Source organism: Pteropus vampyrus, unplaced genomic scaffold (assembly GCF_000151845.1).
Source record: "Pteropus vampyrus isolate Shadow unplaced genomic scaffold, Pvam_2.0 Scaffold120, whole genome shotgun sequence".
Classification (NCBI taxonomy): domain Eukaryota; kingdom Metazoa; phylum Chordata; class Mammalia; order Chiroptera; family Pteropodidae; genus Pteropus; species Pteropus vampyrus.
In genome coordinates this window covers 552,320-574,497 of record NW_011888901.1, presented here as the reverse complement: position 1 = coordinate 574,497, position 22,178 = coordinate 552,320, and the positions used below count along the sequence as shown (strand labels likewise).

The 22,178-nt window shown below is 35.5% G+C and overlaps 2 protein-coding genes and 1 non-coding gene across 7 annotated transcripts in view; 2 read left to right on the top strand and 1 right to left on the bottom strand.

The window, feature by feature from the left end:
• The window catches only part of ATG4A (autophagy related 4A cysteine peptidase), a 60,414-nt gene extending 49,835 nt beyond the window's left edge, over positions 1–10,579 (bottom strand). Inside the window, exon 1 of one of the 4 annotated variants that reach the window (XM_011366061.2) lies at positions 10,411–10,579. In XM_011366061.2, coding sequence (XP_011364363.1) covers positions 10,411–10,450 — 40 coding nt within the window. In that variant the 5' untranslated portion in view covers positions 10,451–10,579. The remainder of the gene's footprint in view (positions 1–10,410) is intronic. The other 3 variants (XM_023534127.1, XM_011366062.2, XM_011366060.2) reach the window with 3 other exon arrangements.
• A 45-nt stretch (positions 10,580–10,624) lies between these two features.
• On the top strand, positions 10,625–18,345 carry PSMD10 (proteasome 26S subunit, non-ATPase 10). Of its 2 annotated transcripts, none has more exons than XM_011366058.2 (5): positions 10,625–10,820; positions 13,074–13,172; positions 14,080–14,226; positions 14,321–14,408; positions 16,818–18,345. In XM_011366058.2, the coding sequence occupies exons 1-5, from the start codon at positions 10,707–10,709 to the stop codon at positions 16,823–16,825; spliced, it is 456 nt and encodes a 151-aa protein (XP_011364360.1). In that variant the 5' UTR covers positions 10,625–10,706; the 3' UTR covers positions 16,826–18,345. The 2 variants fall into 2 exon arrangements, with proteins under 2 accessions (XP_011364360.1, XP_011364359.1); XM_011366057.2 differs by having other exon boundaries at positions 14,321–14,487.
• Positions 14,653–14,771, top strand: LOC111743730. The gene has a single exon (XR_002781853.1). It is a non-coding gene; the product is annotated as a 5S ribosomal RNA (ribosomal RNA).
• Positions 18,346–22,178: the final 3,833 nt, after the last annotated feature.

Below are 22,178 nucleotides of genomic sequence, written 5' to 3'. Positions count from 1 at the left end.
TTCTAAGTTCAACAAATTAAGCATAAAAGGAAATTACCTCAACATAATAAAAGCAATATATAAAAATGTACACAGATAACATCATACTCAATGGTGAAAAATGGAAAGATTTCCTCTAAGATCAGGAACAAGACAAGGATTCCCACTCTCTCCACTTCAGTTCCACATAGCAGGGGTGTCCTACCCAGAACAATTATGCAAGAAAAAGAAATAAAAGGTATTCAAATCAGAAAGTAAGAAGTAAAATCATCTCTGTATATGACATGACCTTATATGTAGAAAAACCCTAAAATTCCATAAAAATTTTCAGAAATATTAAATGCATTCAGCATATACTCTAAATAGTAAGTCTTTACAGGATACAAAATTAACATACAAATATTGTTTATGTTTCTATATACTAACAACACACTCTCTGAAAAGGAAATTTAGAAAACAATTCCATTTAAAATAGCATCAAAAAAGAATAAAATATTTAGGAATAAATTTAACCAAGGAGGCAAATGACTTGTACACTGAAAATTACAAAACATTGATGAAAGGAATTTAAAGGCACAAATAAATGGAGAGATTATGTGTTCATGGACTGGAAGACAATATTGTTCAAATGTGCACACTTTCCAAATAAATCCATACCTTCAATGTGATTCCTATTAAATTTTCAATGGATTTCTTTACAGAAATAAAAAAAAACAATCCTAAAATTCATATGGAACTATAAAGGAACCCAAATAGCCAAAAGAATCTTGAGAAAGAAGAACAAAGCTAGAGACCTCACACTTTCTAATTTCAAAATATATTACAAAGTTACAGTAATCAAAACAGTATAGTACTGGCATATAGAGAGACCTGTAGATCAGTGGAATAGAATGGAGTACCCAGAAATAAACCCAAATATATACAGTCACAACAAGGATGCCAGGAGTACACAATGGAGAAGGGATAGTGTCTTCAACAAATAGTATTGGGCAAACTGGATATTTACATGCAAAAGAATGAAATTAAATCTTTATCTTATGCTACACATAAAAATCAACTAAAAATTAAAGACTTTAACATAAGACCTAAAACTATATGCCTAGATGAAATCATAGGAGAAAAGCTTCGCATAGACCTTAGCACTGACTTTTTGGATATGATACCAAAAGAGCAGGCAATTAATGAAAAAACAGACAAGAAGGACTACATCCAATTAAGAACTTATACACACCAAAGGAAGCAACAGAATCAAAAGGTAACCTATGGGACAGAAGAAAATTGGTAAACTATATGTCTGATAAGGGGTTAACACCCAAAATATATAAAGAACTGCTACAACTCAATAACAAAAAACCAAATAACTTTTAAAATAGGCAAAGAATTTGAATAGACATTTTTTCCAAAAGAAGACATGCAAATGGCAACAGATATATGAAAATATGTTCAACATCGCTAATCATCAGGGGAATGTAAATCAAAACCACAAGGAGGTATCATCTCACACTTGTTAGTATGGCCATTATAAAAAGAAAATAGAAAATAACAAGTGTTGATGAGGATGTGGAGAAACTGGAAGTCTTGAGCACTGCTGGTGGGAATGAACTAATGGTGCAGCCACTATGGAAAACAGTATGGCAATTTTTAAAAAATTAAAAATAGAACTACCATATGATCCAGCAATTCCACTTCTGGGTATTTATCCAAAAGAATTGAAATTGAGATCTTGAAGAGATATTTGCACTCCCATGTTCATTGCAGCATTATTCACAATAGCCAACAGGTCGAAATAACCTGTGTACTAGCAGATAAATGGATGAAGAAAGTGTGGCATATACGTACAATAGAATATCAGTCTGCCACATAAAAAGGAAATCCTGTCATATGCTACAACATGGATGAACCTTAAGGACATAAGGCTAAGTGAAATAAACCAGTCAGAGAAGATCAAATATTGTATCATTCCACTTACACAAGATAGCTAAAGTAGTCAAACTCATAGAAACGGAAAGTGGAATGGTGGTTGCCAAAAGCTAGGGGGAGGAAAAATGGGGACTTGTTCAATGGGTATAGGGTTTCAATCATGCAAGATCAAAAAGTTCTAGAGATGTGCTGTACAACATATGCCTATAGTTAACGATACTGTAATGTACAGTTAAAATTTTATTGAGAGTAGATCTCATATTATGTATCTTTACCATAAAAAAAAAAATGTGGCATGCAGCTAAACCACCATTGAGTGGGAAATTTATAGCACTAAATGCTTACTTTAGAAAAGAAGAAAAGTATCAAATTAAAAAACAAAAAAACAAAAAAACCCTACCTTAAGAAACTAGAAAAAGAAAAGCAAAATAAACCCAAAGCAAGAAGAAGGAAGGAAATAATAAAGATAAGAGCAGAAATCAATGAGATGAAAACTGAGAAACAATAGAGAAAATCAATGAAATACAGAGCTGGGTCTTTGAAAATATCAACAAAACAGACAAAACTCTAGCAAGACTGACAAAAAAAGAGAGAAGACACAAATTATTAATATAAGAACGAGACAGGAGATATCTCTAGAGACTCTGCAGACACCAAAAGGATAATAAAGGAATACTACAAACAAATCTACACCTAAATTTTACAATTTAGATAAATTGGACCAATTCCTTGAAAAACACAAACACAAATTCGCCCAATATGAAATAGATAATTTGAGTAGTTCTATAACTACTAAGGAAATTTAATCTGTACTTTAAAAACTTCCAAAAAAAAAAAAATCTCCAGGCCCAGATGGTTATACTGGCGAATTCTACCAACCACTTAAAGGAGAATCAATAACATTATGTAATCTCTTCAAGAAAATAAAAGAAGAGAGATTACTTCCCAATTCTTATTATAAGGCCAATATTTCGCTGATACCAAAATCAGAAAAGACAGTACCAAAAAATTAAATAACAAGCCAATATCATTCATAAATACATAAAAATCCTTAACAACATATTAACATTGCAACATTAGAACTCAGCAATATATAAACAAATTTATACACTATGACCACATGGATTTATTCCAGATATACAAGACTGGTTCAATGCTTGAAAATCAATCAGGGCAATCCAAAATATTAACAGACCAAGAAAAATCTCATGGTCACATTAATCAACACAGAAAAAGCTGTTTGACAAAATTTGCCACTCATTCATGATGAGTCTTCAAGAAATAGGAATTGAAGGGGCAATTGCTTCAACTTTAAAAAGAATATCTACCCCCAAAAAATGACAACAGTTAACATCACACTTAATGCTGAAAGACTGCTTCTCTCCTAAGACTAGAAACAAGACAAGGGTTCAGCTCTCACCATTACTATTCAACATAATACTAGAAGTCCTAGCCAGAACAATAAGGGAAGAAAAAGAAATAAAAAGCATATAGAGTAATAAGGAAGGAATACCACTGTCCCTATTTGCAGATGGTCTACAAAGAAAATTCCAAGAAATCAATCAGAACTTCCTAGAACTTAATCAGTAAATTTAGCAACATTTCAGGGTGCAAGATCATCATACAAAAATCAAAAATCAATTGTATTACTATATACTAGCAATGAACACATGGAAATCTAAATTTAAAATAAAATACCATTCACAGTCACTCAAAAATTGAAATTCTAACAAAACGAGTACATGACTTGAATGCTGAAAACTACACAACACTGAAAATGATGAAATGCTATTAGAAAAAATAAAAGAAGTTCTAAATAAACAGAGAGATACCCTGTTCATGGATTGGAAGACTCAACATAATAAAGATGTCAGTTCTCCCTAAACTGATATACAGTTCTAATACAACTCCTATCAACATTCCAGCGATTTTTTTTAGACATAGGCAAGCTTATTCTAAATGTATAGGGAAAGGCAAAGAAACAAACAATATTAAAAAAATAATAATAAAGTACGAGGAATCATTCTACCTGATTGTTAAACTTATTGTAGAGCTATAGTAATCATGATTGTGGTGTGGCAGAGGGACAAACACAAAGATGAATCAAAACAGAGAACCGAGAAATAGGCCTATGCAAGTACAGCATACTCGTTTTTTTATTACAGTACAAAAACAATTCAATGAAGTTGAAGCAATTGTATATCCATAGTTAACAAATTAACCTCAACCTAAACCTCACACTATATACAAAAATTACTCCAAAATGGACCATGGACCTGAATGTAAAATGTAACTTTAAAATTTTGAGAAGAAAATATCAGAGAAAATCTTTGAGAGCTAGATTTTGGTGAAGATTTGTTAGACATAACAAAAGCACAATCCATAAAAGAAAAAAAAAATCAATGAATTGGACATCATCAAAATTAAACATTCTTGTTCTGTGAAAAATCCTATTAATAAAATAAACAGACAAGTCATAGACTGGTACATAATATTTGCAAACTACATATATGACAAAGAACTTGTATCTAGAATAAAGAATTCTCAAAATTCAACAATAAAAAAAAGCAATCAGAAAATGGGCTAAGGACACGAAGAGACATTTCACTGAAGAAGATAGAGGAATGGCAAATAAACACATGAAAAGATGGTGACCGTCATTAGCCATTAGAGAAATAAAAATAAAATTATAATAAGCTATCACTACACACCTATCAGAATGGCTAAAATAAAAATCAATGACAATGACAATGCTGGCAAGGATGCAGAGAAACTGGATCTTTCATACGTTGCCAGTAGAAATGTAAAATGGTACGGCCAGTCTAGAAAAATAATCTGTCAGCATCTATAAAAACTAAACATACATTTACCATATGATCCAGCAATTCCTTTCCTGGACATTTATCTCAGAGAAATGAAAATTTACAGATATACAAAACACCTATACTCAAATGTTCTTAATAGTTTTAGTTGTAATAGCCCCAAACTGGAAATAACCAAAATGCCCCTCAATAGGTGAATGGTTAAATAAATTGTAGTATACCCACAGCATGGAACACTTTACAGCAATTTAAAAAAAGTCTACTGATATACATATCAACTTAGATGAATCTCAAGGTCATTATGCTAAGTGATGAAAAATTAGAGAATGCCACGTATCTTATGATTCCTTTAATTTAAAATTCTCAAAATGCAAAATTATAAAGAAGCAGAACAAATTAGTATTTGTCAAGGGTTATAGATGGTGGGGTAAGTGGTGGGTGTGACTATAAAATAGTTCTAGTGATGAACTATTTCTCTATCTTGATTGTGATGATGATTACATAAATCTATACATGTGATAAAATAACATAGAGGTGTTCACACATAATTCCAATGACAATTTCCTGGTTTTCATATCATATTATAATTAAGTGAAATGTAATGATTGGGGTAAATCAGATGAAGAGTATATGGAGCCTTTCTGTACTATTTTTGCAACTTCTTGTGAGTCTTTTATCATTCATAATAAAAAATTAAAAACCACTTATAAAGCAAATAGCTCAAAAACAAGAGCATGGAAGTTAAAACCTAAGGAGTAAGTAAATAACATGTTTTATTATAATAGCCTATAACAATGTCAGTTTTATGCAGAGATAGCTTTTAAATGAGGAAGGTTTATATAAGCCAGTGATATACAATACCAAGGACATTTATCTGTAGGATAAAAACATGCTTAAAAAAATATTAGAGTCACTGATTAAAACATCTCATGTTAAACTGGGCAACTGGCAATTGTGAAGTGCTTGCAAAAAGCCACATAAACAAATTACATCTGCAAACAATGAAAAATCAATTGCAAAGGGTCTTTGGGCTGGTTGTTCAAACTTTATCTAGTAATTGGTGGGAATAGAAAAGTTTCATTCTGGATAACCCAGAACCTGTTCCTGTGACTGCCATACAATTAATTGATTTGCATACACCCTGTGTGGGATGTCCTCAAGTTTGTTTCACTGTAGAATATATTCATTTCCAGTTGTGCTATGGAAAGAATATTTGCATTGGGTAAAATATTTAGTTATAATTAGAAAGGAGCAAATGGGGGGAAATTGCCTTTCTCTGCATGTCCAAAATGATAACCACTAGCCATATGAAGCTATTTAAATTTAAAATGATTAAAATTAAATACAATGAAAAATTTAGTTCCTAGACACATTTCAGGTGCTCAGTGTGTCTAGCAGCTACCATTTTAGAACAGTATAGATATAGAACTTTTCCATCATCACACAAATTCTATTGGACAGCATTGTTCTAGAACATGGAAAACATGTCATTTCCCCACAATCATAGTAGAGTTACAGCCGAAAGAGCTCTTACAGGAATTAGTATTGCATTATCTGAGGTTTGTGTTTACACATAATTTTGTCAACAATATTGAACAGTATGTTACAGTAGTTAGATGCTAGGGCTTTGGAGTAAAATAGTCCTGCATTTCCATTTTAGCTCTAACTTTTACTAAATTGTGTGACGTTAGGCATGTTACTTCACTTCTCTGTACCCTGTATTCTCATTTTTAAAAAGGTGGCGACTGGGAGATAATAGTATCTACCTCGTAGGGTTATTATGAAAGATTAAATGAGATAAGCCCAATATCTGACACATGCGATCTATAATATTTATAGATTAATTCTTGGAATTACTCTTTAAGTCTAGAAGATTAACTTCGCTTGTTCTATGACCTAGAATCTAGGTGACCAGTAGAAAAGGCAATAGGGAACATTCAAACTTCTGAGCAAAGGAGTCAGTCCCTAACAGGGCTGCCCTTTGACTCTCCAAAGATAAACAGCAACCATGCTGTTCCTCCATAACTTGGGGCCAGAGACAAAAGAGATGTGACCTTCTACCTTAGCGATCTATTTGTCTTGCAGCTTTCAAAAAGTCAAGGGGTACCTCACCCTTGGCCTTAAGGGACTCAGAATTCAAAGTTAACTGCCGTGTCATAACAAATAAAATAAAAGCACAATACACTGTGTATAAAAGAAGGTTACCCAAACAAGTCACTCAGTAGGAGAGGGACTTGTAGTTGTCTTTCCAGCTGTTTCTAGCAATCAAATCCAATTCCTTGATATAATATTATGGTGAAATGTTACTATAGCCAATCCTTTGTGAATACCACACAACAAGCCTGTTGCACCTCTGTAATCAACTGGATAAATATTTATTAAACATCTATTACATATAGGACACATTTGTTCTACACTAATCATCAGCGAACTGCATCTAGCAAGCTGAATTAAGTACACTTTTTGTTTTTTAAATGATAAGCAAGGTAGGAATGACTTTCACATTTTGAAACTTGGAAGAGTTGCCCTCAACCACTGTTATCAAACACTGAATGGCTCTGGAAATTAGCTTTTGCTACAGACTTGACAATGTTTCTTAATTAATTCAACCTAAAATTACAAGGCAAAACAGCACTTATATGTGAAATTTATACTGTAGGAAAGTCATTTCAACAACTAACATTGTCTGAATCACAAGTGAAGACATGCTTTATACACTTCCCACGTTGTCATAAGTCAAAGCAACAAATTCACAATTAGGTATCACTTCGCATTCACTAGAATGAATATAATAAAAAAGACAGATGTTAACAAGTGTTAATAGAGATGTGGAGAAATTCAAACCCTCATACATTGCTGGGGAAATGCTACAGTTTATTTTGGTAAGAACTCTGGCAATTCTTCACAAAGATAAATATAGAGCGACAATGTGGCCCAGCAATTCCGCTCCTAGATATGTACCAAGAGAAATGAAACATGTCTGCACAGAAACTTGTACATGAATGTTTACAGCAGCATTATTCATAATAAATAAAAGTAGAAACCACCCAAATGCCCATCAACTGATGAATGGATAAATAAAATGGAGGTATAGCCATAGAATGGAAAAGCATTCAGCCATAAAAAGGAACGAAGTACTGATACATACTAAAATTTGGATAAACTTCAAAAATAATATGTTAAGTGAAAGAAGCCACACACAAAACACCACATATTGTATCATTCTATTTACATGAAAGCCCAGGAAATGAAAATCCAGAGAGACAGAAAACAGACTGGTGGTTGCCTAGGGCTGGGAGTGGAAATGGGGAGTGACTGAAAATGGGCATGAGGTTTCATTTTAGAGTGATGGAAATGTTTTAAATAAGACTGTGGTGATAGTAACACAATTATAAAATATACTAATAATCATTAAATTGCACACTTGTAAAAAGTGTACAACACTAAAAGTATGGTCCATAAAAGAAAGAAATGATAAATTGGACCCTATCAAAATGAAAACCTTTCTCACTTCAAAAGACACCATTAAGAAAATGAAAAGACCGGCAACAGACTGAGAGAAAATATCCACATATCATGTATCTGACAGAGACTTGGATATAGAATACATAAATAATTCTTACAACTCAATAAAAAGAGAATAAAGAATAACTCAACTTAAAAATAGAAAAACGTATATGTACAGATACTGCACTGAATAAGATAGATGAATGGGTAATAAGTACACAAATAGATGCTCATGATCATTAGTCATTAAGGAAATACAAATTATAACTACAACGAGATATCATTTCACACATATTTAGAATGGCTATAATAAAAAGACAGATGATAACAAAAGTTGGTGAGGATGTAGAAAACCAGACACCCTCATACATTGCTGGTAGTAATGCAAAATAGTGCTGATACTTTGGAAAACAGTTTTGCAGTTTCTTTAAAAGTTAAACATATATTTGCCATGATTCAGTAATTCTAGCATGAGGCATATATCAAAGAGAAATGAAAACATATGTCCACATGAAGACCTGCACACGAATGTTCTTAGCAGCATTATTCACAATAGCCAAACTAGTGAGTAGACAGACAAAACATTATATCCATAAAATGGAATACTATTTGGCAATAAAAAGTAATGAAGTACTAATACATCCTACAATATGGATGAATCTCAAAAATACTACACTAAGTAAAAGAAGCCAGGCATAAAAGACCACATGTTGTCTAATTTCATTTAGGTAAAATGTCCAGAATAGGTAAATTTGTAGACAGAAAATAGATTAGTGGTTACCTGGGGCTGGGAGTGAGAACGAGATTAACTATAAATGAGCATGAGGGATCTTAGTGAGGGAGTGAAAATGTTCTAAAACTGATTATGTTGAAGGTTGAACCACTCAGTAAAGTTACTAAAAATAATTTAATTAAACACTCCAAATGGGTGAATTTTATAATATGTAAAATATATCTAAATAAAGCTGTAAAATAGGAAAAGAACAGTAGGGGAAACTGGGTGATGGGTACACAGGAACTCTGCACTAGCTTTGCAACTTTTCTACAAATCTAAAACTATTTTGAGATAAAAATGTATTTAAATAAAAATTAACAAGAATATGTTTGTAGATTGATATCAGTATTTGGCAGTCCCTATCTATGTGAAAGACATTTAAAAAGATGAAACAGGTACAATATCATTACAGATCAGCGTTAACAGATGAACATTTGGAACAATATGATGATAGGGAACACTGTGAGCCCCAATTAAATAAAATGTTAGCCCCTCCAAAAAAGAATTCTATTATTCACACTAATACCCCTGTATTACAAAAAGTACTCTATTATTATATTTTGAATTTCATCAATAAACACTTGTTGAAATTTGTTTTCCCTCTTGTTGCATAAGTATCTATAAATTATCCTGAATTTTGCTTTTTGGCCCACAAGCCTAAAATTTTTACTAACTGGCTGTTTACAGAAAGTTTTCCAAGCCCTGTTCTACACCATAACAAGATAAATATAACATAATCAGTCTCTTTCTTGAATGTATTCTCATCATCACCTAGTTTTGGCATACTGCTCTTCTGGATATGCCCTATAAAGGATAAGCTTTGTATCTCTTTTGCTGTGGCACTATTTTGGATTTCCATAAATAGAAACACTATTAGCTTAATAATTCTAGCACAGCCTCGATGCCATCGTTATTATCACGATATTAAAGGATCAATACTATACCACAGTATCAACATGACACTCATCAAGTTGTGATGTCACCAGGCCATGGACTCACCGAGGTCTCTTAGGTATCAAGTGGTTCCTATGGCATCACACTATGCCTTTGGCATCACCCTGGCACATCACCTTACTATAGTGTCATATGCTATTACTGCTGTGACAAAATTCTGTCTTGATTCCTCTCTGCCGAGATGTCGGAATAATTAACCCCTACGTCTTTTCACTCCTGTGGCGGCGGCGGGGGGGGCGGGGGTAACCACAGCCACCAGTACGAGCTCAGGAGGTAGTACTCAGTTCCTTCTGTTGTCCCTTCCGCCTGCGACTGCAGGTCAGGGCCCTCATGGGACAAGATCTTTAGGCACCTCTAACTCTCTTGCCATGACTCCGCACCCATTTCGCGTGGCCGACTCAATACCCCACAGCGACCATCCACCCCAGTTCCACACGAAGCCGCTCCCAGTACCTGACTCCATTCTCCAGCTGTCATCCTGGGCCAATTCCATCGGCCACTTGACTACGGTGGCCGAGAGGGTCCCTGGGACTTGTAGTTTCGCGCTGCTATAGGCCGAGTCGGTGAAAGCAGCAAAGGCGCCTCCTGGCCGGGAACTAAGCTCGAACTGCAACTCCCAGAGGCGCCCTGCAAAGGAACGAGGAAAGTCGATGATTGGTGGAGTTCTATCGGCATTTGTGATTGGCAGTCGGAGCCGGGAACGCGAGGCGGTCCATGGTCTTACTTCACCGAGAGCCTGGGAAAGCGAAATGGAGGGGTGTGTGTCTAACCTTACGGTCTGCAATCTGGCCTACAGCGGGAATCTGGAGGAATTGAAGGAGAAGATCTTGGCCGATAAATCTTTGGCTACTAGAACTGACCAGGTAAAGCAGCGCTGGGGCCTCTGCAGGCGGCGGCGGTGACGTAGCCCAACCTGGCTACCTCGCGCGGCCCAGGCTGAGGCCGGTTCTCTGAGGGCCAGATCCCCGCCCTCGCCGCCCCATCCTCGTCCTGGGTCATCTCAGGACTCCGAACCGGGCGGCTGGAACTAGCCTGGCAAACTTCAGTTCTTTTTTTTTTTTTTTTTTTTTTTTGGCCTAGTACTTAGATAGCTGAATTTTGGATATTTGTAGGACGTGTATTGCGTTTCTCAGAAATGCCCAATCTTTGAGATACCAATGAGGAGGAAAGCTTTTTAGTTTTTTTTTTTTAAAGGTGTCTTTACTTTTACAAATGATTTGATTCAATGAAAGACATTGAATCAAATGTGCCAGGCAGTTTGCCAGGAGTTGGGGACAGTCGAGTGGAAGAAGCAAACATTAACAAAGTAATCCCAAATCGCATGTCCGATTACAAATTGTGCTAAAAACTCAGGAGAAAAGTTTACTTGATGCTTTCAGGACATATAATGGGAGGACCTGCTTTAATCTCCCTTAAAAAAGCCAAATGTTGTAATTGAAAAGGCTTCGCAAGGGAGGTTAGACCTTGAAGGATGAGTGTGATTTCCTTGAAGAGTGAATGGGCATTCTAGGCAGAGGCGGAACAAAGGCAAATGGACTTTGGGAAGTGTTTCTGCCCTCCTGCTCAAAGGACCCTCATGCTTTCACCCTGAGTTTCTAGAAAGATTCACGGTGCCCTCACTAAGTCAGCAAGAATTTATAGATTGCCTCCTATTTGACAGGCACTGCGCTAAGCACTAGTGAGACAGTGTCACATACTTAGAAATCTCTATTTTGCGTCTTTGGGAAAAGAGTTAGATGGCAGGAGACTTTTTTTCTGGAACTTTCTTTTATTGCGCAACCTGCAAATGGCTTTATCGTTGCCTAGTTTTTCTTCATTATGGTCTGGCACTTTTTAATATTTTAATTTAGTAATATTAAATTAAAATTAAATAATACTTCTAACCATTCTTCATCAAGTCAATGGAAGAAAAAGGGGGAAGCTATTCAAGATCAAGAAACTTAGAAACATAACCAAATGCAATTTATAGACCTTATATGGATCCTAATTGAAACAAGCCAACTGCAAAAAGACATTTGGGGGACAGTTGGGGAAATCTGAACACAGACTGGTTATCAGATGTTATAAAGGAGTTAATGTTCATTTTTTATTATTTTTATTTGTTTGTTTTTTCTTTTTTTAGAGTTACTGTTAATTTTAATAGGGGTAAATATGGTCTCAAAGCTATGTTGGAAAGAATCCTTATTTTTTAGATATTGAAATATTTAGAGATGAAAAATCATGATATTTAGAATTTTAAAATCCAGCAAAGAAAAAATTCGACAAAGCAAATATGGCAAAATATTTATTAAATTTAGGTGATAGGCATATGGATTTCTATTATATCTCCTCTATATGTGTTTGAAAATTTTTGTAATGAAGGTTAAAATACCAGTTTCTTTTACATATGGCTGAGAAATACAGCAGTCACTGAAAAAAGGGATTCCCTTGGAGAAATACGACTAACCCCTAGCTTATCGTTTTCTCAATGTAACGTTGTTGCTCTCTAATTCTGTGTGTGATGTTTTTTTTTAAATGGATATATAGATAATCTCAACTAGTTTTATTAACATTTCTTCCCCATAAGATGTATTTGTTTTTTCTAGAGCATCTAGAAATTTCAGAGTCAGAAAGATAGGGATTTGTGTACCTACTTCGCCATTTACTAGCTGTGTGACCTTGGACAAGTTGCTTACCCTGAGGAGTCTGAGTTTCCTCATCTGTAATGAGGGATAATAGCCACTGTATAGGATTGTGGGAATTTAATCATATTCGTGTAAAACTCCAAGCACAGTGCCTGACATAAAAGTATCTAAATAATGCAATACTAAAGAGCCAAAGCTCTATTTCTGCCAAAGCATTGAAATTAGTTTCTTACTCTGTTGCTTTCATGGCTGTATTCTACCCAGAATTATTTATAGTCATCTGTATATTTTCCCCATGTTAGTAAAACCTTAGTCTCTCTTTTACTAGTAATAATATGGTTTAAGGTTACCTACCTGAGGATCCAGTGCTCTCCATTTCTTGTTTCCAAACTACAGGTTTGCAGCCCCCAGTATTATTTTTTTCTGCTTCCTTGCCTTAGTTCTTCTATTTCTCTTCAAGAATGTTGACCTGATTGCTTCTCTCCCGTGTAGGACAGCAGAACCGCATTGCATTGGGCATGCTCAGCCGGACATACAGAAATTGTTGAATTCTTGCTGCAGCTTGGAGTGCCAGTGAATGATAAAGATGATGTAAGTACTAGGCAGAGTTGATAAATTTCCAGTTATCTTTAGAGTCCAGACTAGTGTTTACCAAAGCCTGAGTATTAAGCTCACAAACAAAATTATAACCTTTATGGCTAAGAAGTTACAGTATGACCCTGGTGACCAAGCACAGGACTAGTGGTTGCATTACTTTAAAATATTAGTTTTGCCATTCGTACCCTGCATTTTAAGATAAACATGCAGATCAAAGCTTATTATGATGATCTCTGTGGCTAGGCTGAATGCTACCCCGAGCAGTACGATGAATAAACTGTTTCCTTAGGAAGTCTCTAAGAGACTACAGACCCTCCTTATTATGTTGGAAATATTTTGGTGAATATTGCCTGAGTAATGAGGGCCTAGATATATTTTTTTGTTATTTATCGTAATGGTATCGATTATATTAGGATAAGACTTGTAAAGAATAAGGATGAAAACTTTTTTGCAGGCAAAGATTCCTTTTCAAGGATGCTCACTGAAATGATATTTATAATAGCAAAGAGATAAAAACAATGTAAGAACAGTTGGATGCAGTAGTATATCCATATGATAAAATAATATGCAACCAATAAAGTTATTGTATTCCAAAGAATGACATAGAAAAATTCTCACAACAAAATGGTAAGTAGAAATTGTGGCAGATACAACTCGCAGAACTTTATATCCTATGATCCCAATTTGAAAACACATTAGAATTAGAATTACATATCATTATTTCTGTGTTATGGGATTATGGGTGGTTTTTCTTTTCTTTTGTATACATCTGCTTTCCAAATTTTCTGCAGTGCTTAATGAGGGGAAAAGAACGAATGCTCTCTGTAAACCCTGGATGGATGTTAGCATTAATCCTTGTGCCTTTCTCCCCTGGTTTTTGTACTGCCCACCTCTTTTACAGGCAGGTTGGTCTCCTCTTCATATTGCTGCTTCTGCTGGCCGGGATGAGATTGTAAAAGCCCTTCTGGGAAGAGGTGCTCAAGTGAATGCTGTCAATCAAAATGGCTGTACTCCCCTACATTATGCAGCTTCCAAAAACAGACATGAGGTAGGGTTTTATTCCTAGGCAACTTCTTTTGAGTTCTAAACCTATATGCAAACACAAATAGATCTCTGCATTGTTTTCTTCTCCATCTTTCCAGATCGCTGTCATGTTACTGGAAGGCGGGGCTAATCCAGATGCTAAGGACCATTACGAGGCAACAGCAATGCACCGGGCAGCAGCCAAGGGTAACTTGAAGATGATTCATATCCTTCTGTACTACAAAGCATCCACAAACATCCAAGACACTGAGGGTAACACACCTCTGTAAGTGACAAGTAGCAGTCATTTGTATTCTACCTGACATTAGCCCTCTCGCACTAATTCTTACACATCATTTCTTTTTTTTATTCTGCTAATAAATGTAATACATGTTTATAGCAAAAACATTTGAAAGTACACAAAAATATAAAGATAAAAATTAAAAATGCAGTCTATGGCCATGCCACCCTGAACGTGCCCGATCTCATCTGATCTCGGAAGCTAAGCAGGGTCGGGTCTGGTTAGTACTTGGATGGGAGACCACCTAGGAAGACCAGGTGCTGTAGGCGTTAAAAAATAAATAAAAATGCTTATCATCTTGCCACTCAGAAATAACCAGTGATAACATTTTTATGTATTTCCTTCCAGCTCCCAGTCTTTTGTATGCAACTGCATATTTTACATTTTTTGGTAAAATTTGGATCATAGTATGTGTGTAGTTTTATATCTTGTTCTGTTCATCTCGTAATATATCATGAGCATTTTTCAATGTTATTAAATATATTTTGAACATTTTGGAATGGTTGTATATGATTCCATTTTATGGATGTTCCATAATTTAATCATTCCTATATTACTATATGGTTAATTTTTTTTGCGTTTTCCACTATTATAAATAATGCTACATTGACCAACTTTGTACAAAAATTTTTGGCCAGATTCCTGATTATTCCTTAGTTTAGACTTCTAGAAGTAGAATTGCTGGGTCAATCAATACACACATTTTAGACTATTGGTATATATTGCCAAATTACTTCCAGAGGAGTTAACATCGTTGTACCCTCCCAACAGCAGTTTGCAAGTGCCTATTACCCTCTCATCAACACTGAAAATATCATTTTGTTGTATGAAAAATGATATTTTATAGTTTTAATTAACTTTATTATCAGCGAAGTTAAACATTTTTTAAGCCTATGACTAATTACATTTCTTAATTGTAACTTTTTGTGTCCCTTTTTGTTTCCTTTTGAAGAATTAATATATTTTACTGATTTTTTAAGTACCCTTGACTTGACATAGTAAAAATATTAACCTTCAGCTATGGTAGAAGAAAATATTTCCCCAGTGTGTCTTTTCACATTGTTTGTGATATTTTAAAATAAGTTTTCAACTTCTATATATTCAAACCTGTTAATCTTCCCTCATGACTAGAAAGTCTTTCCTCACCCTGAAATTAGTTAAATATTCACCTATTATTTTATTGTAGCATGGGCTTGAGTTGAGAGTTATAGTTATTGTTTTTCATTTAACTCAGATCCATTTGGAATTGAATTATGTGTGTGGCCTGAAGCTATCCTCCACCTTGATGTTTTCTCTACTTGGCCACTTTTCTTCTTTATGGAATGGTGACTTTTTTTTAACCAGAAATTCTATGATTCTTCTCTTTAGTCTAAAGTGAGATTCAGCCTTTTCTTATTTGACTTTAAACCAACTTTTAAAAAGTATTGTTTTCTTAACTCTTCGTTTTAAAAATCTTTTCTGTAGTTCTGTGTGACTTCATTTGGAGAGACTGGCATATTCTTGCTCTTTTCTCCATAGCAAGAAAGGCAAGGTAGCCTGGAGAAATCTAAGTAGGCAGCATAGATAGGGTTCTGGGAAGAGCTTAGGAGTTACAAACTCTATTAAATAGTACCTATATTAAGTAACTCAGAGAAGTTACTTTACCTTCCTGAGTCTTAATTTCCTCACCTATAATGTAAAGATAATAATTCCTTCCTCAGTAGATTGTTGTGAGGTTTAAATAAAATAATATGTGAAGTGTCTAATACCCTGCCTAGCAGACTAAGTGCCTAACAAGGATCCTTCCTTCCGTTACTGCTCAGCCATGTCATCATAGACAAGGACTTTAACCTCTGTCACAATTTCAACTGTAAAATGATAATAATAGCTTGCTAACTTACAAGGTGCATATAAGGATCAAATGGGATAAACTCTTTTAAACTGTTTTTTTCCAAAATGTAAACCATACAAATTCCTACTAGTATATTCTGAATTGGGGCTTTTCTAAATTCTAATCCTGAATGATTACATGTGTTTGGTGTTAATTACTTTAAATCTCAATAAAATAAAGTTATTTATTAGACTGGCATTTAGATCCCTTTTTCTGTTGCCGTAGGACCAGAGTTATGATTCACGATCTGGTATGATAAAGCTATTTCACTGAATTTTAACTTACAAACACTCTTCCCCACACAAATTGATTTTCCTTTCCTGATTAAATAACTTCCCAATATTACACGACCTAATAATATGCATTTTAGAGTACCTATCAGGAAACCCTAGCCATTACAGAGAATTGATATTGACTTATTGGTCTTTGTGGTCCTCGATTTCAGACACTTAGCCTGTGACGAGGAGAGAGTAGAAGAAGCAAAACTGCTGGTGTCCCAAGGAGCAAGTATTTACATTGAAAATAAAGAAGAAAAGACACCCCTGCAAGTGGCCAAAGGTGGTCTGAGTTTAACACTCAAGAGAATGGTGGAAGGTTAAGCAACTTGGATTTATTCTTTGTATGTTTTGTGGTTGTCCCCAGTGTCCTGGAAACTAATGTACTTACGCACAAGATATCATCTATGAATAATGAAATTTTTTTCACCTTCAAAGTCTTATAAATATTTTGAAGATTGTTCTTGCTGAGGTATTCGTTCTAAGCTCACAGTTTGCTTTCCAGGCATTGAATAACTGTTGAGATTGTTTTACTGTGTTGTATATTATTCCATATTGAATTTTGGTTAATTTGGAGTAAGTAATTCTGTGGCTGTTATGAGTCTCCAGCACCCCATCCCCCACACCTTCTGTCTCCCTCTGAGGCAGAACGACCCCAATAACATCAGGCCAGTTGTCCTGCCAAATGTTGTTAGGTGGATTCTAGAATGTTCCTTCTGTATAGTTGAAACACATCCTAACTCATTTTTCAAGTTCACCCAGAAGCCTGTACCAAATATTTCTGTTTTTTTCAACAGTACATTTATTTTTGCTATAAGGAATACTTATATATTTTAGAGGACCAAATTTTCAGTTGGAGGGCCTGCTATCCAAGTTTGTCATTCATAAACACTAAAATAATAAAAAATAATAGCCCATGTATCTTATTAATGAGCCGTTTCTCTCCATGAAATGTATTGTTTTTAAAAAGGAAGTTTTAAAGTACCTATATTAAGTCGTCCTGTATTAAAAGGAATGTCATGCTTGTTAACACGCAATGTAACAATGTATTTTGACTTGTATTTCAGAAACTGAAAACAAATTGTTGAATCTCCAAATTTTTCTTTCAAATCAGTTAAACTCCCACTTAAGCCTTAAAGTCCTTCCTTCGTAAAGACATTTTTCAGTTTCTAGTAACTCTAACGTCAATAAAAATAGTGAGGCTTGACCTGCAGCTATAATCTTTAAAATAGTAATCTTCTGAATTGCTAATTAAATGTGGAGTAAAAGGAAATTAATAAGTATAAACTTGATCTCAATTTAAGGAGATATCCTAAATGATTGCTAGTCATAAAATCTAATGACCTCCAAGTGACTCTTCAAATTATTTTTTTAATTTGAATTTTATGCTGCAAATGTTGCTTAAAGTAAGTGAGCCCACAAACTTTCTTTAATTTTGGGTCAGAGACTTAATGACCAGTAGCTAAAATGAGTTTCGTCAACAAACTATGGTTTTGATATGCAAACCCTTTTTACATAAATATTTTGAGTGCTGATCTTTACAAATATTAATCAGGGAAGCAGCTTCTTAATGGAACTAAACTTTGTTTATTGAATATCAGGGATAGAATTGATAATAGGGGAAATAATTTCTTTCCAATATTTTTTAGCGTGATTAAAGTTGTCTAAGGTAATAAACTTTGTGGTGTAAAAAGAAAACTCATCCTATTTCTTTAATAAGCAATACAGATCGAACTAAACCTCCGGTAATTTGTAGGCTGTTGGCATTTTAAATCAAGTGGCTTGTTAACAATATTTAAATCACGGATTTGTATAAACTAAGGATGTTAATCGCCTCGGATATTGATCAGATTGTTACCTGTTCCCTATCAGGAAAGCTGATATAGTTGAAGCTGATACAAAATGAACTTGAGGAAGATGACAGTTTTAATTGTAAAGCTTAACTGAGAATGTAAGGTGGAAGAAATAGGTAAATGGAAGCAGTGAAAAAATTTACATTCTTAAGTATCTATTGGAGAGAACTCACAATTTCAGGGAGGTTCTATGAGATTCAAGGTAAATCTGCGTTTTACTTCATAATCTTGACTTAACTGCATGACCCCAGTGTTTTGAATTACCATACCACTATAATGAATTAATTTCATGAATTTTGCTGCTGCTTTCTGTTTCCGTAGCCTGTTACCCTATCAAGCCCCCAAGTCATCTGTCAGCAAGTTTGATACAGTGTGGGAGCTCTTTACTTTGGAGTGTGTGGCTCCAGCCTCACAGTTCTATTGATTACCTAAAATTGAATGTGGAAATTTGTATGTATATTTTTCGAAGAAGAGGATTCTGTAGCTTTTGTCAGATTCTCAAAGGTATCTGTGACTCCCCAAAAGGCTAAGAATCCCTGGTCAAGAATATAAAGACTAGTGAATCAATTGTCAAGAGACATGGGTTCTACAATGGCATAGTTCTACCACGCTGTAACTTTTAAGAAGGCAGAAATCATCTTCATTTTACAGATGAGAAAATACCCAGAAGCTAGGGAAACAACCAACACTGAAACCTAGCTTTCCTGTACCTTGATGCATTTTCTTTTTGCCTCTACTCAAAAACAGTGGACCAAATGGAAGGTACTGTGGCATTTTGATAATAGCCTGTTAGTTGTAATACACCCCCTGCCCCCAACCCTGTGTTTTTCTTTACATTGGTGGGTTTTTGGGTTTTTTTTGCCTTTTGTTTCTTGTCTTTTTTTTTGGCGGGGGGTGGGGTGGGGGTGGGGTGGGGGTGGTTCCTGGAACATTCATTATCATCTCTGAATTCTTCGTTTATTTTTTAAACCAAAGCTTCAAAAACAAGTGGTATTATTGAGCCTTTATTGATTGGTTAGAACCTTTTATGAGACCTGTTTTCCAGCAGAGAGACATTGCAAAATAACCTTTTATTACTAAAACTTGGGTTTGTTTCACTGAAATTAATAGTTTGGTGCAATTGAAAGCACATTACACTGGGAATGGGAGAATTTGGGGTTTAGTTTTGACTTTGTATAATCTCAGGCAGAATATTTTACCTCTCCGCTCAGGGATTCTCTGGGAATTGGCTAGGGATATATTAGGAATGACCTAGCTTTTAAAATTACATTTAGCCCTTCCTGTCTCCCCCACCAAGAATGTAATTCTACATTATCTCCTCTTCCACCCCATCATTGTCAGGAGTGAGCCATTGTGTGTGTTATCACCCTCAGCTACGCTGAGACTAGAACAGGTTGAGTGCCCTTGGTCTCGAAACTCCCTTCCAGCTCTTCTAGCTCTTCTTACTGAAAGCTCATCGAACATATACATAGGCCAGTGTAAGAGCTGCAAATATTAACTTCTTAGCATACAATATTGGGGGAAAAGGTCACCTGGTACTCAAGGGCACAGGAGATATCGATATACATGGTTTCTTAGCCTTTGGTCAAAAATTACTATGATTTAGTCCCTTTTCATCATAGATCACTGTAATTTGGAGTCTCCCCAGTGCAGCACAGGGAAGGGAAGTCCAGTCTTCCCTTCAGTCAACACACTACTGTTGTAAACATGCAAGAATTTGTCATAGTTAGCAAAGCCAACTCTGCTCACCATTGTATTGCCAGCCATAGTACCTGGTTTATAGTAGCCATTCAATAAATGGGTGGCTGAATAAACAGATGAATTTGGGGAAAATAAGGACCTATAGCCAAAAACTGTTCTGTTGAATTTGGCATCGCCTAGTTGCTAAATGCAAAAACAAATTAGGGAAAACATGGCAGAGTGAGAGATGTCCCCAGATCTCTCCCCTTGAAACAACAATAAGCTGAATATCTAAAACTGAACAAAATACACCCAAACTGCACACCAGCACGTCTGAGCATGGGATCTGTGCATAAGACCTACCACAGGTCAGAACCCCTGGTGTCAGGGAGTGGACTGGGACAAATAAAGAGCTGCCTCTGGCAGTCTCTGGAACTACTTGCAAGAGGAGGGGGAGAAGTGAAGGTGCAGCGACCTCCCTCATCAGCCTGTATGGAAGTGTCAGGACTTTTCTACTCAGCCCGCAGCAGGGCTCAGTCATCAGGGCAAAAAAGTCTCAGAGAAGTGACACTGGACAGCAGAGAAACAACAGTTGATTTTTACTGTCCTGGTTGCAAAACCGAGGTTGAGCCACAGCCGCAAATCCCCAACCCAGAGGGCCCCTCCCCCCGCATACCCTCTGAGACCTATCACCAGGGGAATCTGAGCAAACGCTACCAAAACTTGCTAACAATACTGACAGGGACTGAAACAGAGTAGCGAGTGTGATTAAAATCTGCAAGAAAATAAAAGACGTTAGGCACTGTATAGAGCAGGATACAAAAGGCTTAGATGCCACCTACTTGAAACCAAAGGAAAAGCTCCTTTGCAGCAGGCTAATGAGAGACTTTTATATAATAAATCTTCCTTCTGGATAAACAACATAATACACTTCCATTGATGCCCGGGCAGAGAAATAGTCCATTAAACATCATGAACAACCAAGGTGACAAGGCACCTCAGAAAGAAAGAGAAAAATCTCCAGAAAATAAGCTTATAGACATAGAAATATGCAACTTAGTGACAGAGAATTCAGGATGGTACTTCTGAAAAAACTGAAAAAACTTCTGAAATCAACATTTCAGAAATTTCAAAAAAAAAAAAAACAGCTAGATGAGCAGAGCAAGGGGATTGAAACCCACAAAAAGAACCAAATAGAACTTCTGGAGATAAAAAAAATTCAAAAGTTGAAAAATGAAATAGCAAGCTTAGGAAATAGAGTCAACCAAATGGAGGAAGAGATCAGTGATATCGAAGACAGAAATCTAGAAATAAATCAGAAGGGAGGAGAGAGAAACAGAAGAATGAAAAATAATGAAAGAGAAATCCAAGAACTAGCCAATACCATCAGGAGAGGAAACATAAGAATAATAGGCGAGGAAAAGGAACAGGGACTAGAAAGCATTTTCAGACAAATAGTGGACGAGAATTTCCCAAATCTAAGGAATGAACTGGAACTTGAAATTCAAGAAGTCAACAGAACACCCAATTATCTCAACCCAAAAGGCCTTCACCAAGACACATTGTATTAAAGTTATCAAAAATTAATGACAAAGAGAATTCTCGGGGCAACCGGGGAGAAGAAAACAGTAACATACAAAGGAAAACTCATTAGATTATTATTGGACTTTTCAGCACAGACCTTACAAGCCAGAAAGGAATGGAGTTAAATGTTTAAAGTATTAAATAAAGGAACTACCAGCCTAGAATAATGTATCCAGCTAAGTTCTCCTTTAGATATGAAGGAGAAATTAAGACCTTTTCAGACATACAAAAATTGGAATTCTCCACTACAAGGCCTGAACTACAGGAAATTCTGAAAGGGGTCAGCTCACCTAAAACAAAATAACAACAAAAAATGCATAATTAGGAGTAAAGTGACTATCAAGCAAATAGAAGCAGAGGAATGCAACCCTTACTAAGAACAGGGCATTATAAGCTTAAATAATAATAAGAGAA

Excerpts from the sequence above, each read along its gene's own strand:
- PSMD10 (XM_011366057.2), top strand. The coding sequence starts at position 10,707 with ATGGAGGGGTGTGTGTCTAACCTTACGGTCTGCAATCTGGCCTACAGC. Across the intron at positions 10,821-13,073 it reads TGGCTACTAGAACTGACCAG|GACAGCAGAACCGCATTGCA; the intron begins GTAAAGCAGCGC and ends TCTCCCGTGTAG. Across the intron at positions 14,488-16,817 it reads ACTGAGGGTAACACACCTCT|ACACTTAGCCTGTGACGAGG; the intron begins GTAAGTGACAAG and ends CCTCGATTTCAG.